This window comes from Rhea americana, unplaced genomic scaffold, assembly GCF_003343005.1.
Source record: "Rhea americana isolate MKP2758 unplaced genomic scaffold, rheAme1 scaffold_275, whole genome shotgun sequence".
In the NCBI taxonomy this organism is placed as follows: domain Eukaryota; kingdom Metazoa; phylum Chordata; class Aves; order Rheiformes; family Rheidae; genus Rhea; species Rhea americana.
Window position 1 is genome coordinate 521,841 of NW_028186396.1, and position 15,047 is coordinate 536,887.

At 36.1% G+C, this 15,047-nt stretch overlaps 1 protein-coding gene across 1 annotated transcript in view; it reads right to left on the reverse strand.

Moving 5' to 3' along the window:
* The window catches only part of SYNE1 (spectrin repeat containing nuclear envelope protein 1), a 313,359-nt gene that overhangs the window by 134,553 nt on the left and 163,759 nt on the right, over positions 1–15,047 (reverse strand). The window contains exons 59-71 of the mRNA XM_085308428.1: positions 14,737–14,901; positions 13,363–13,535; positions 12,664–12,817; positions 12,374–12,517; positions 10,793–10,957; positions 9,073–9,390; positions 8,002–8,157; positions 7,157–7,327; positions 6,099–6,425; positions 4,853–5,005; positions 3,478–3,645; positions 2,361–2,537; positions 1,315–1,461 (exon numbers count right to left, since the gene is read on the reverse strand). Coding sequence (XP_085164554.1) covers positions 1,315–1,461; positions 2,361–2,537; positions 3,478–3,645; positions 4,853–5,005; positions 6,099–6,425; positions 7,157–7,327; positions 8,002–8,157; positions 9,073–9,390; positions 10,793–10,957; positions 12,374–12,517; positions 12,664–12,817; positions 13,363–13,535; positions 14,737–14,901 — 2,418 coding nt within the window. The remainder of the gene's footprint in view (positions 1–1,314; positions 1,462–2,360; positions 2,538–3,477; positions 3,646–4,852; positions 5,006–6,098; positions 6,426–7,156; positions 7,328–8,001; positions 8,158–9,072; positions 9,391–10,792; positions 10,958–12,373; positions 12,518–12,663; positions 12,818–13,362; positions 13,536–14,736; positions 14,902–15,047) is intronic.

Here is a 15,047-nt window from a genome sequence, read left to right on the forward strand (position 1 = left end):
CTGTGCCCAGTTTTGGGGCCACCACCGCAGAAGAGAGATATTGGTAAATTGGAATGAGTCCAGGAAAGGGCTTGGGGTGAGCGGCTGTAGTATGGCATTTCAGAAAGACTGAAAGAGTTGGATTTGTTCTGCCTGAAGAAGAAAGGCTAATTGCTGTCTCCTACTGCTTAAAAGAGGTCAGGGTGGGGGGGTACAGGGAAGGGGTAGAGAGAAGACAGAGCTAGACTACTCAGAGGTGAGTAGAAAATTAATGCGAGGAAAAGGTGACAAGCTGCAGCAAGGAAACTGCATGGATATGAAGAAAACATTTTTTCACAGTGAGAGCAGTTAAATACCAGAACAAGTCCCTTAGACAACTCCTCAGATGAGGCTTAGCCCTCCAGACTTGGCCAGTGGTCACTGGGCTGTTGGAGGCCCTGCTCTGCTTACCCAGCCTTGCTGTTCCCCGGCTCCCTGGCCCTAGCCAAGTTGCCAGTCCCCACACAGAGAGTAACACAGAGTTTCAAAACTCAATTGGAAACATTTCTAAGCAACCTGATTTAACTTTGAGGTTGACCCTACCTTAAACATGGAGTTGGACTAGATGACCTCCTGAAGTCCCTGCCAACCTAAATTACTCTGTTTCTGCTCCTCATTAATCCATAAAGCTCTCTATATGAAATCCACTCCAAACAGGCTTCCTCTAAGATTTTATATCTTCTTTTTCTGTACTTTATCTAGTCAAAACCTGCAGCATTTGAAGGTCTCTATTAAACAACATGGTGTATGAGACAGCCTTAAATTCCATCTTTTTTAGTATCAAACTAGTTTAATTTGAAAGTAAGGTTGAAATCTGATGCAAAATACATTTAGTTATTCAGGAATAATCAAAAAAGGAACCATTCTTAATGATTAATGTGGGCTGGAGACAATTCAGTATTCTTATGCTGAAAAGTATTTTAATTGCTTAATAACAGACCATGTGTCCATGGTACTATAGAAACAGGTCTTGTATATGAACATTAATTTACAGACAGGTGGGCAATTAGATAAGCAGAAAGACAACCTCTCTGCTAAGCACATTTATAGATCAACTGAGCAGGTTTATCTTACTAGCCAAGTGATTTTAAGGAACATATTTTTAAGCATTAAGCAGAGCTAGCAAAAGCCCACGTGATTTCTGACCTAAAATTATGCTTCATTCAAGGTACTCCTTTTGGAACTGGGAATAAATGGTAAGGCTACAAAGCGTTCGGAGAAAGTCACAGAGAGTATCCAATTTCTATCCTCAACCTCACTGAGGATAACTGATATTTTCATGAACTGAACTTTTACCTGTTTAACTGCATCTGCCAGGCTGAAAGGTGGCCAAGTACTTGGCTTTAGTTCCGACTGCACTGTAGACAGCCAAGTCTGACACTGTTGTAGGGTATCTTGATGGTTAACATGCTTCTGGAGTTCATGTTCCAAGCTCTGGTACACCTAAAATAAACATTTTATAATGTCATTAAATTTTCAAACACCACTACTGGCTCTCTTCCCCAACCTTAAAAACCGTGGGAAAAGAACCCAYGTAACTGTTAATATATAGTGCACTATATAACACAGAGGTAAAATATAATATAAAGATTACAGTTATTTTAACCCCTGTACGGAAAGATACCAAGGTAGGAAAGCTCCTTAACCTCTCATTGTCCCTTGCTTATTTGTAGAGGAAACAGATAATATCTACTGCACTTCTTCTGGAAGGAAGAACTAAAAGTGAAAATACAGAACATTTTCTCTGATATCTGTATTCTTATTCATCATTTTGCCAATGATCTAGTACAAGACTCTATATACCTCTGTGAATACTGCTGACTATGAAGTAAGTCTTTTCATTATTATTATTTAGCTGTACTGGCCTGATCTCCTAATTGGATTAACAGAATGACCCAGCAAGCCCTTCTTAACTGTATATTCTGCTTTTATCAACAGTATTTTGTATTTCCTAACACATAATTAAGACTAGTGATGTATGTATACAAACTACTGGCACTTAAGAGTGTAATTTCCTCTATAGCTTTTGTACCAGGAATAGTTCTATTTACTTCACTGTGACTGCTCAGAAGCTCGTAAAACATGAAGCTATTCAGAGAGTGCAGTTTAAAGCAGGAGTTTTTGATTGATATATAGTTAGTACTCGAGGTATAAGACAATATTTAGAAGGAATTCAACTGCAGCACAGTAATGATAAAATATTACCTTAATAATCTCTAGGTTCAATTTCAACTGAAACAGTAAGTAGAGTTTTACACCATTTAAAAAATTACAAGTACTTATAAAAATAATAATATACATTATTCCTAAACCATATAAAAACATTTTTGAACAAGACTTACTCTTTGGGCTGTGCTACATATGGCAGAATAGCTGTCCCTTGTTCCCTGAAGATGGCTTTGTATATTTTGCTTAAATTTTGCTTGAAGGTGTTCTGTACATTGATCGATCAAATAATCACCTTTACTTTTAAGGTTGCTCAAACGATCTTCAAATCCTGCAATTTCTTCCATGATAGCCTAAGAAATACATAAAATACTTTTGAAGAAATATTTTAAATTTAAAACAGGATCCAAATCACAGCTTCTTAAATGACCTTATGTGTTTAACGCTTTTCTTCTTAAATATTCTTTGTCTTCATTTTGGAAAAAAGTTTGCAGGAAATATTTAATATTACAGTCAAGCTATTGGAGTATACATTCATTATAAAATCAAACATCTATGCATAGGTATCCCACAGAAATACTAGCAATATTGTCATAATGTGTAAACACTATATGCTTACACCTCAAAATAGACTATTCTTAATCTTTCTTTGCTACAAGCTCTCCAGGGATCCATCAACTTCTCTTAGGTCTAGTACTGAGAACCAAATGTGATACTGAATCATATCTTATGCCATCAGGTTTTCCATTTAAGACAGATCTTTCCATTGGCTGTAGTGAAGATGTTTACCCAAGGAGGCTGCTTAAAGAATTATAACCTAATTACAATTAGTTAACAGTTTTCAGTATTTGCTCCTGGAAATTCAGATTCTGAATGGTTGGATTTTGCTTTCTAATACAATCTAATAGAGGGAAAAAAAGAATTCAAAATTTATAATATTTTTTTTTCCTTACAAGTACCTGAATCAAAATTGCCTCAGAAGTAAGACGAGCCCACTGCTTCTTGTGGTCTGTTTCCCGGGAGATTTGAGAAAAAACCTAGCAGAGTTCAACCAAACATACAACAAAGCTCTTGTGCTGATGCAATCCAATCCAAGAAACAGATAGTGCTTCAACAAGGTATGTTTGTTAACAACTGCATTAATGACAATGATGCTCATTTAGGCAGACAGTAGCAGTAGATATAAAACAGGTGAATGACAAATAACTCAAGCTCTGGAGTGAACACAGAAAAGTAGAGAAGAAAAATTCTACTTTACTGGACAAAGGAAGTTTATCTAAGCACCACACTCACCTTGTGGTTGGCTAGTTGCTGAGTAATTATTTCAAGGTTATTACTCTCCATGAGGTCAGGGCTGACAAGCCTGCTGGACATAGTTAGCAACCATTTCTCTGCTTCTTGCAAGTCACTGTTGTAATCCTCATGTTCTTTTACTCTCAGCTCTAAGGTTTCAACGTATGCCTGTAGGTCCACATCAAGCAAAATTAAATATTAAGGTGATGTAAGAAAGAGAAAATATCAGCAGCTTTAAAGCCTAATAAGAGAATTATCTTCCAAATTAATATTCCTGTGAGTTATTTTCATGTGATCAGACTCTTAAGATATCAAAGGGATTACTTGTGTGAATAAGATCTGTGGTGCTGAGTGGTATTTTCACTCAGGGTGAAATACTACACTTAAAGAAGATTGAGGAAAAAAATGAGGATCCCTTCCTTTAAGAAAAAGAACACTGTCAACTTCACATTAAGTCTATTTTAAAAAAGCTAATACACAGTCTTTTAGAGACTTCGCATGACCTGTCAAATATCATGGTTTGGCCTCTGCCACTTACAGCCATCATTCATATTACCTGTGGTTTTATTAAGCAAACTAAGGATGAACACATTAACTGAAAACTTATTTGTTTTTAGAAAAGACTTTTATTGTGGTTATCTACATTTAAGTCAACAACATTACATCTAGTGCAATGAAAATCAGKTTTTTTTGTATGGACCAGGGGAATATCTGTCAATTAAAATCAACCTTGAAAAAGATCATCTGCTATTGGTGGATTGATTGACAATTAAAAGGACTTAAGTCAAACATAAGTACTAACATGGTTTTACACAGCTTATCTCTGTTAGGCGTATAACCTATTAAAAGCTTTAGGAATAGTCATACTTTAGGATATATTTAAAAGTATTAGATCTTTCAAAGAACTATATACATGCTGATTAATGAATCAATGTTAATTAATATTGCCACTGCTGAAATAACGTATTTTCTTTTTGCATTTCATTTTATACTCTAACTTGCATTCAATAACAAATTCAGACAAAACAGGTTTTGTGTGAGATTTAGCAGAAACGAGACAAAAAGACATGATTTAAGGGCATCTGCCTTTCAAGAAAGAATTTATCTCTTCAAAGCGATCAAAAGAGTAACAAAAGTACAAACTGGTCACTGATGTATTCCTCCTTGGTGCTACACCTGCCACATTTAAATTTCAGCTACTCTTATTAGATTTATTTAGGCAAAAGCTCATTCCATATCAGAGAGTAACAAAATCCAACTGGCTTTATGTACAGAGTGTGAAATGACAATGTGAAACAAATATGCAACCTCTTAAAGAGGGAAAAAGTATAGCCAAGTAGGAAGCACCTAGAGTTTCCTTCCTGACTTCTTTTACCTTTGTTGCACTGCAGAGTTCCTGGTAACTGCTCTGAAGGTCTTGGATGTTGTTCTTTAGAGCTGCATCATTCACCAGATCAAAAAGTGCTTCTCCCTTTTCAATCACTGATTTTACTGAAGGCTCATGAGACAGAACAGTCTGCTGTATGGACTACAATGCAAGCAGGAATAGCAAAATATATATTGAACACAGAAGAGCTACTTCACTCACGTGCCAATGTTCTAAAGCACAGCCCTCTATCCTGGTATACATCACTCTTTCCTTTGCCACCACTAGAGGACTATATTTCTCAGCCATATCCTGAAACAATAACTTCTTAGGTACTTAAGAGCAATTGCTCCTTATGCAAGGCCCTAATAGCATGGCTGATACACTCCCTTTCCTTTACGATTTCCAGGTTATGTGTGAAGGAGTAAATGCTAGGGATAAAACTTGTTCATAGAAACAGATGCTGTGAATAGGTGGCGAATCATGATCAAAGCCACCCCCATAATGAGATGATTTGCAGATGAGTACATAAGACTACACTCACAAGGATGTGAAATCTGATCTCCTGTTATCTCATTGTTGTACCATTAGGACAGACAGCATGGTATGTGGCAGCATCCATGGAAATACAGTGAGATACCAGCTCCCCAGAGGCACACAGCTTTGACTCATGATTTTGAGTATTTAAGTCACGYGATCTTATGAAACATCTGGAATCCTGGAACACCTCACAAAAGCATTGTGAAGATAGGCAACTGGTTTTGTTGTAAAAATATTAATCCCTTAAGAGCCTAATTAAAAACATTGGAGGCTGTAGTATCCAACAATCTTGGATATTAGCTGAGTTGGGACACTCTTCAACCGGAAAGCTGGCTAAGCCAATGCAGACAGAAGCAAAGTTTGCAGTGAAGAAAGACTATGATCAATGTCTATCCTTGCATAAACTGCAGTTACTGTGTTAACATCAATGGAGTTACTCATATATGTGTACATAAAAACAGAATTGGGCTGTATAATAGGAAACTTTAAAATGTAGAAGCTTTATTAAGACATCTACATTTCAAATCCAGGTGTTCACTCTGGCGATTCATAGGTGCAGGTATCATGCATCTTTTCACTCTAATGCCAGTTCAGACATTCAGATCTGGAATGTCTCATAAATCTGTTCAGGACTCTTGAAAAGAYACCTGGATTTATTGTGACTCTTCTAGGTCAACATTCATTCATATAACAGAATGATAAAACCTCTTTTTACCTTGTATTTGGACAACTGGGCCTTCTTCTCATAGAGTTCACTTTTTGGCTCCACTGGAGTATGTAAGATGTCTTGGTACTCTGTTAGCCACTGGGTCTGTGCTTTGTACTTGTCTGAAAACTCCTTGGCCAGTTGTAGACACTTCTCTGAAGTCATGTGCTCTTTCCTGATCAAGCCAGCCAACTCTTCAAGTTGTTCCATGTAATCACTTATTTCCTTTCTTAACTGGGAAACTTCCTTTTCTTCCATGTATTTTATAGCTCGCTCTCCCTTCTCACGGGCAGATTTCAGTAAACTATGGCCTATGTCCATATCACTCAAGAGGAGCTGTAAAGGAAGCATCAGTTAACAGAAAATTTAAGTACTCTTGCTCCTTTCTTTTTGATCCATTGTAATTCTATTACTAATGAGATGCTAACTATTATTTTGCTAAGGCCACAAAAGGAATCGCTAGGGAAACTGAGTGGACTTTTCATTTCTAACATGCCTGGAGTGCACAGGCACTGTGGTGAACTAGAAAAAGGCAGAAAAAGCAAATACTTCTGCTCTGCACTGGGCTTCTGAAGGCAAATATAGAAACTCAGGGCTATCAGGAGAGGATTCTGATTCCAAATTCTGAAATTGCTGGAAGTTATCCCTTAGCACATGATGCTTAAGCTGTGGGACATCTGAAGAACTCATTTACAACTCTGAGATGAAATGTGAATTTTACTACTGAGTTATTTCAGTGARAAGAAACAGTCTATCTTGCTACAGTGCCTGCACAAATACATGTGAGTGAATGACTTGGAAGGGGAATTTATTTTAAATTTTAGGCTAAAACAAAATATGCGTAAACATGTTTTATTGAAAGATAGGATTATATTACTTAGRATTATCCATAACCTCAACAACCAAACTGTGATCTAATGCAAGTGTGATACAAGAACATAAAAACCAGTGCCCTTTATCTTTTTAATTTCTCTGGGTAGGTTGAACTTGGAAAAAGCTGTATAGAGTCTTCTTGTGAACAGAAATTGAAGTGAAACTATAASAAATTATATTCAAGTAGGCTGTACCTCTAATTTCTGTATTTTTTTCTCCATTGATGTTTTATCCACCACATCAAACTTGGTGATTACATTTCTGAAGTTCTTGTTGGTAGCTTCATACCAATTTGTGTAGGCACTAAAAGCTAATTCTGACTCCTCTATACTTCGAATCTCTTCTTCCAGAAACTTTATTTGCTCCTACAAACAAATATGTGAAGAGGGGGAAGAAACAAAACCAAATCAGATGTTTACTATTGTTGGCTAATGCTTGCAATAAATTGCTACTTATTAATAAAAAATGGTATGTTAAGATTAAATGTCTTGTTCCTGAGTCCATTCATATCTTGTGGATAATTCTTACCAGGGTCTTTGTAAGGTATACATACAGCAATCACTAATATTAAAATRGAAATAATACTGAACATTGAAAACATGATTATACTTTGAAACTTGAATTGCAATTAGTGATTATGGCACTATCAGATACTTAACATTTAAAGTGACATGAAGTCCTTATCAATTCAAATTTCCCCATAATATGTGTTTCAATGATAACCTGAAAACTTTTCTCTAGAGATCATTCAGCATTTAAACCCACTGAATGCTGAATTTCTCTCCTGAAATTTTCAAAAAAGATAGTAACAACATCTACTTAATACTGAAAATTTTGAAAAGGGATTTATCTTGATAATAGTTCTCCAATACACCTAGTCGAGGGAAATCTAGTGTATATGTAAATATACACATGAATGCTATATTATGGAGTCTACAATAATGAATATCTGATGATGATGTCTAATTAAGAAAAGGCTAACTGAACCTTCTTCTGAGCTGACATTTTAGGTTATACTGAACTAATTTTCATTACTTACCAACACGTGAAGAAGAAGAGTTTGATATCGAGAAGTAAGTTTTGTGGCTTGGCTTCCCATTCTACTGGTAGTGAGACTTTCCTCTAGTATTTGCTGAGCCAGTACCCCRACTTCCTCCACATCATCTTTGTAGACTGTAATTTCTTCATGCCACTTCTACGACAAAGACATCATCCAGCTTATATGATTAGTTCAAACATCTTAAATACAACTGGAATTTTTTTGCAATTAAGTTAGGATTAAAAAGCAAAACAAATACATGATTGTAAATTACAACAGTGAAACAAAACAGAATCTGATGACAGTCATTTGACCCAGAATGGAATAAACGTGATGGATGTTTCATCATAATAGTTCAACTTCATTTTATTACAATAGATGTAATATTTTTTCCCTAAAAAAATCAGAAATACAAGCTGTACTTGTATAAAGCTATAAAACTTTTGTGTTGTCYGAAGTTTTAAATATGACTGTAGAGTGTAACCTTGAATTTTCAGAAATTTGCTTCCTTTATTTATTCACAATCATGTCTAATCTGTTCAGAGTCTAAGGAGAATTACCACACAGCAGAAATGTCACACCAGAATTTGTCAAATTTTAATTTGCTTACCACATTAACTTTCCCACTCCAGGATCAACCTTTGTCCTCAGTAATGCCTTTGTATTTCACAGAGCAAATGAATTCCAGATTTTCTTATGAGATTTCAAGATTGATATATCCATACCTTTACGAATAAAATGGATGTATGCATTTGATAGCAGGAAATGCGTTCTCTGAAATCCCCTATAGCCTTGGTCCTTTGGTCCCCAAGTTAGCCAGATTCTCTTCCAGAATACGGTGTGTAGAGAAGCACAGCAGCAATGCTAGCCTTGTCCCAGCTGGGGACGCGAACATGGCCAGGGCATATACCTGGAACCAGGAGCTAGGAAGTACTCTCTGAGCCCTCATTCTCAGCACAGCCTCAGAATGGACAGCAATGTTTCCTGAGATTTTTACTGTGAAACTAAACACTGATGTAGAAACCTCATGTAATATTTTGTTTAAATAATTCCTTAAAGTATMTCACTTACCTTCATTTGTTGCAGCTGCATCTCCTTTGTTGCTCTGCCAGACTGCCTCCCAGTCCTGATAGGAACTTTCTCCTCCAGATCTGTTAGCCAGTCATTTACCTTCTGAAATTTTTTCTCCATTAACCTCAATCTGCTCACAGTTGCATTTAATTGTGTTCTTGCTTCAGAAAGCCTGTGCTGATAAACTTGCCAATCCTGCCGTACAGATTCCAGGGCTCGGTCCTCTATCTGAGGCATGCCCCAAGGAATCACCTCCTCTCTGGTATGGACAGCGGCATTCAGTAATGCTTGTCCTTCTGCACAGTGGACCTGCAACTCCTGTAAATGCAGTTATGGATACAGAGCCTACATTAACAGCTTTTATTTACACACGGTAGACTTCATTCTATTTAAGAAAAAAGCAGTTATTAAGTTATCTAGAACTTCCCTGTAAGTATTTAAGGTTGAACACACCTTACACTACTTCTACAACACCTTATGCTGGCATGCTCATTTACAAAACTATCTATCCCTATCAGTATTATTGACTAGTGAATTAGAGAGGATTATTAATGAAACACACTTTATTTTCCTTACTCTCCTGCTAAACTTATCATAACTTCTGAAACAGTTGCCATTCTAGCTCACATGGGAGCTTGGAATCCATTCACAAYCTTAAACTCAAAATTTTCCTAGCAAACACACTGTAAATCTGATTCTAAAACTGAATCTACTTATAAATACGGAACAAGCTGAGGCTCCAGATTTACAACTCAAATTCTTTAATAATAAACATACTTGTTTATTTCTACATGTTTTTCATACATCATTCTAAGAATTCTAGATACCCTCTTGAGGTATATATTCAGATTATTTAAATGGTTTCAAATTTTTAAAAATAAACTCCTATAGCAAGACATATATGCAAATCCCTGATCATACAGAGATCTTCCCAGTATCCTGAAAAATGTATGAAATATTTCATAACTTGTGCTCAAGTATAGACCTTTTGTGTTACTGCTAGTTTCAAGAACAAGCATGAAACTATCCTAAGCCAGCTTCAGATCATAACTGGGAGATTACTGAAGTACTAAGGGGTTACTCTTCACCATCACCTGAAGGGTTCACTCATAGTCTTCCTGCCTCACCTGAGAGGTGAGAYTGGTTGCTGAGAACCTCATGACTGTCAGTGGAATTGGAATAATTCAAAGAATAATTTATTCCATTAAACATAGGTATCTAACAGAAATAGGAGCTGGCTATCATTCTCTGTCTTCTCCACAGAAGCCTATATAACTAGCTTAAGCCACATGTTGACATTCAGACTCATGAAGGTAGGTGAGATGCATCTGCACTGTAAGCAGTGAAAGATGAAAGCTCAATGAAAGGATTACTTTTAAWTTTCTATGAAACACAAAGAAAAGAAGAGATAGCATCCTCAATATAGGCCAAGATCTAAAACAAATTCAATACTTGCAAGAGAGCATTAATATACCTGGAAATTACATACAAGGCCTGATACTTCTTCCTTAAAATAAGTGACAATGTTTCCAATGACTTTATTGGAAGCATTTTGAGCAGCAAAAGACTTATATAAAGGCTTACATAAAAAGGCTTATGTATTTGTGAATCAAAGCTGTTCTCAAGGCAAAAAAGAGATGTAATTTCGGTCCAGCAGTTAATATTATTCTGTTATTTTAGAAGTAGGATTTTTTGACATGAGATGTCACAAGTTCTGTACCTGTAAGTCTCGGAGTGTTGCCTCCTGCTTCTGGGAATCACCTTCCAGATGTGATAAGCAGTCAAGCTTTTCCTGTTCCTTCTCCAGCCAAGCTTCAAAGGCCTTCAAATTTCTCTGGTACTCCTGATGTAAGTTAAGTAGTCCTTCAGCTTTCGTTACTGCTTCCTGTTTATTTAAAAATAAATATAAATATATAAATAAATAAATAAACACATATATACATGCATATATTAGTGTTTCATCAAACCAAGAAATTCTAAATCTAGAAATGACATCAAGGGAAATGCTTAGGTATGAAGCTGAATATTACTAAAATTCAAGAGCATTTGGATTCTGAGGATAGTTTAGAGAAAGAGGGGTCAAGTATGGGGATACAGTTACATATCCTAAAAGATTCTTTATCTAAGTTCTGTGACTTTGAGGATCTGAAGTTTTGATCCTGGATCAATTTTAAATAGAACCTTAATGTCTAATAACAAAAGACCTATTTKATTTTATTTTTAAACTAGTTTAAATTAATTAACTATACCAAAGTGATCAACAAGAGGATGAGCTTAGAAATTAGTCTATTTTTCTTTGTAGGATTTTTTACCAATGGAATAATAATCAGCCAACCTTCTATTAAGAGTATCCACTTTAGTTTTGAAGGCTACCTAAGTCATTTGTGGACAATTCCTAAAGAATGCAATAAAAATTGGACTGCAAATTTTCTATGTATGTGGTAAGCAAGTTACAACAATTTCACAACCAAATACTAAAAACATTGCCATATCTGGGGTACAGTATGAAAGGTATCATGTGGTAGCAACAGACTGGTCTTTCTAGGTGCAAGAAGAGCGTACCACATGCAAATCACACCCTGGAAGATCTGCTAGGAATCGAGGCCCAAGTTTAGATGGAGACAAAACTGCCATAAGAGGATTTGGGTTAACTGGATATAATCATCTAGCTTTACTAAAGGTACCCCCAGGTCTTTTGTTGCTGAAGATATCTAGTAATGTTACTTATCTTACATTAATAATCATCTTGGTCTTCACTTGTCTTCCAAACTTATTATACTAAAATTTATCATTTAATGTAGRATTTATTATGCTAGGTCTTTTGACTATAAAGTCATCTTTTTCACTTGCTAATAAGATTTGTGTTTGGTAGTAAGCTTTCATGTAAGTCTCAACCATTTGTGAATTGCTGCTGGTTGTGAATCTGCTGATTGACTTYATTTCTTGCAGAATATACATTCATACAAACCGCAAATACTCAGAGATGCTTTGGACTTTTCAGTCATGATGGGTAAAATTATCTCTGCACTGAAGTCAACAAGACGTTTGACACAGAATTCCTCAAACTATTCACCCATTGTTTTTTCAGATTCGAAACTTCAGAATCTTTCTGAAAAGGTTTCAAATTCACTATTATAAGAAGACTGATAATTCATYACAATAATTTTATGTTACATGAATAAATTACATCTGCCCCTAAACCTTTACTCTTTATTTAACTGTGAAACAAATCATCAGAGAAAAAGCTTTGCTCCCTTTTTGTCTTGAAAATTTGATTGAGCATTATCAGGGAAAACTGTACCCTTGTTCTGTCTTTGAGGAACTTRTATCGCTCCTGAAGGTCCTGGAGTTCGAGCTGAGTTACATAATGCTCAGTCATTGCATTGCCTTTCATTTCAATAGTCTCTAATAGGCTGCTGTGGCTCAACACTTCTTCACTGAGTAGCTGAAAACAGAGGACAGACAGATTTATGAATCAGCAACATTAAAACAAGATCGTAGATTAATCTTATTCAGCATTTTTTGTTGTTTATAAAATGATATGGATTTGTTGTTGATTTGTGGTAAAGTAAAACACTAAAGCAAACAGACCTTTGCTTTGCTGAGGGCAGCTGCTTTTTCCCTCAGTTCTGCATATTGCCTTTCAGAAGCATTCATGTTTGCTTCTACTTTATCCATCCAGCTGGAAAACTGGCGAACATCATCCTGGTAACTTGTCCATTTGGAGAGAGCTCCTTCCAGCTGACTATAATTTAAAAATAAGTATTTGTTGCTATAGTGCAGTTTCTCATGCTATTTAAGCAGTCGGATATAGTCATATACAGTCATTCTAGACTATGTCTATAAGACAGATATATTGCAAGCTAAACAACCCTAGACAGAGCTGTTAAACCCCCCTATAGACTGATTAGGAGTAGGTGTGGCTGATATAAAGGGATTAAGTTTTCCAAACTTCGAAGGTTAAGGAGGTCTGTAAATTACATAGCTAGCTGATGTGTGCTAGCTTTAGTAAACAAAATATAATCAAAAGYATAAGATTCCGAATCAGAAATTTTCTGGCCTTTTTCATATATTAGTAAGCTGCTGCCTTCTAATGGTTAATTGCCTTGGTTGTTTCAAATTGAAATGTTTGCATTGCACTTTACCATAGAAAGTTGCATTTTTTTCTGTGTGTTTTTCTCTTTTTAATTTTATTCTATCACTTTGAGCATCACTGTAAGAACTATAATTACAGAATTTTTACCAGTGCTTTGTTATCAAGCATCATTCTGCACCTCATATCCTTTTTACCTCTTGCACTGGATACAAGCAGACAGAAGAGAAGCCCAGCTGTCCTTCAGGGTCTGCAACTGCYGTTCAATCACTGGCACTCCCTCTGGAGAAGTGTTTTGCAGAACAGATTCTCCTCTTGTCAGAACCATTTTCATCTGTATTTCTTTTTCTTGTTTCACTGCTAGAAGTCCCTAAAAATTGAACAGATATTCCAGTGAACAGATATTCCTGTTTTATCATAAACTGGGCATCATGAATATACTAACTAGCTTCACGAGAAAATGAACTGATCAAATTCAGCAGTTCATAGAAAAAAGTTGGAAAAAGGAGTGGGGTTCATAGCTGAGTTTCRTAAGGAAAAGATATCTTTCAAAGATTAGGTTCAGGCCATAAGTCTGAAGTTAACAGAGAACTTTTTATTGAATCTATGCAGGTACTTGCACTGCATCAGAGAAGGTATTTCTGGGTGAGGAAAAGGAGATATTCTGAAAGGAATGTTATTTAGGTAGAAAACAGGAGTATTTATCTGGGAGAAAACAAGTAGTAARGAGAAAACATACTATAGGGCTGAAGTACAGTACAACTAAGATGCAAAATGAGAGTATCAGCGTATAAACTCAGGTGACAACGAGCAATGTCATCTTTAAGACCTCAGCCCCTAGAACTATGCAGCWGTAAACTACAGAGCTTCTAACACTATGTAAAGTCATGAGAAGCTTCAAAACATGAACCTGAAAGACTCAAAAAACAAAAGGCAAAACAAGAGTTTAATATTTTGCTACAATCTCTTGCTTTTTGAGGCATCTGTATAGTTTGGTAGGGCTTGTCTCAGCTTTTAAGCGGTGGTCAAGCTATGGACACCAAAGTTATGAAGAACAGTGTTTTCTGAGTACAGTTTTTAACATCTTTTGTGCAGTGATATCAGTAGATGCTATTTTCTTAACTAAATCACCATTTTTAAAGCAAAATCCTACCTAGGAGACACAAATTAGTTCTGGACAGGCAGTGTTTCAACAACTACAAGCAGACTATGTTATGAAAAGCTGTGCTGAATCATTCATACCGCCTGTAATATTAAAGTATATTAAAGTAACAGAAGTGAATATTATAGTTCTTCCTTTTAGCCTTCAATAGCCATATACCATATTCTGAGTTTTTAGAAATTTGTAGGTATGCACAATTTTCCATAGCATAATGGCACCTATATCTTTCTTAATGAAAACTTCTAATAATGAGTTTTTTTCTCTGTAAGAAGTGTTGARTAAATGGAAAGTTAGGATTTGAACTGTATGAATTGTTACTCTAATAAGTAACAGCTCATGTAAAGGATGGGGTATTTGCATTCCTCTCACAGATTTTAAAGGTGCTGGTTCTGGAATCTTGTTTCCATACCTCCAACTTTAACATCCGGCTGTCCAGCACACTCTTGTCTGCAGTGGGATGACAGTAGGACTCAAGCATGTGAACTGCATCAGCCATCCAGTCCTGGAGGTCCTTGACGCTGTGAGAGAACTGCTGGTGCTCTGCAACGACCCTATCCATCCTGGAAACCTTCTCCTGAAATTTATCAGCAATTAGCACCAGCACCTATTTAAGTGATCATTTTTCCCCTTGCCTACTTAAAATGTTAGAACAAGTTTCCCCAGTTCTCTTCCTAAATTAATTCCATGCTCAAGTAAGCGTACTTGTAACTATCAGTTTCG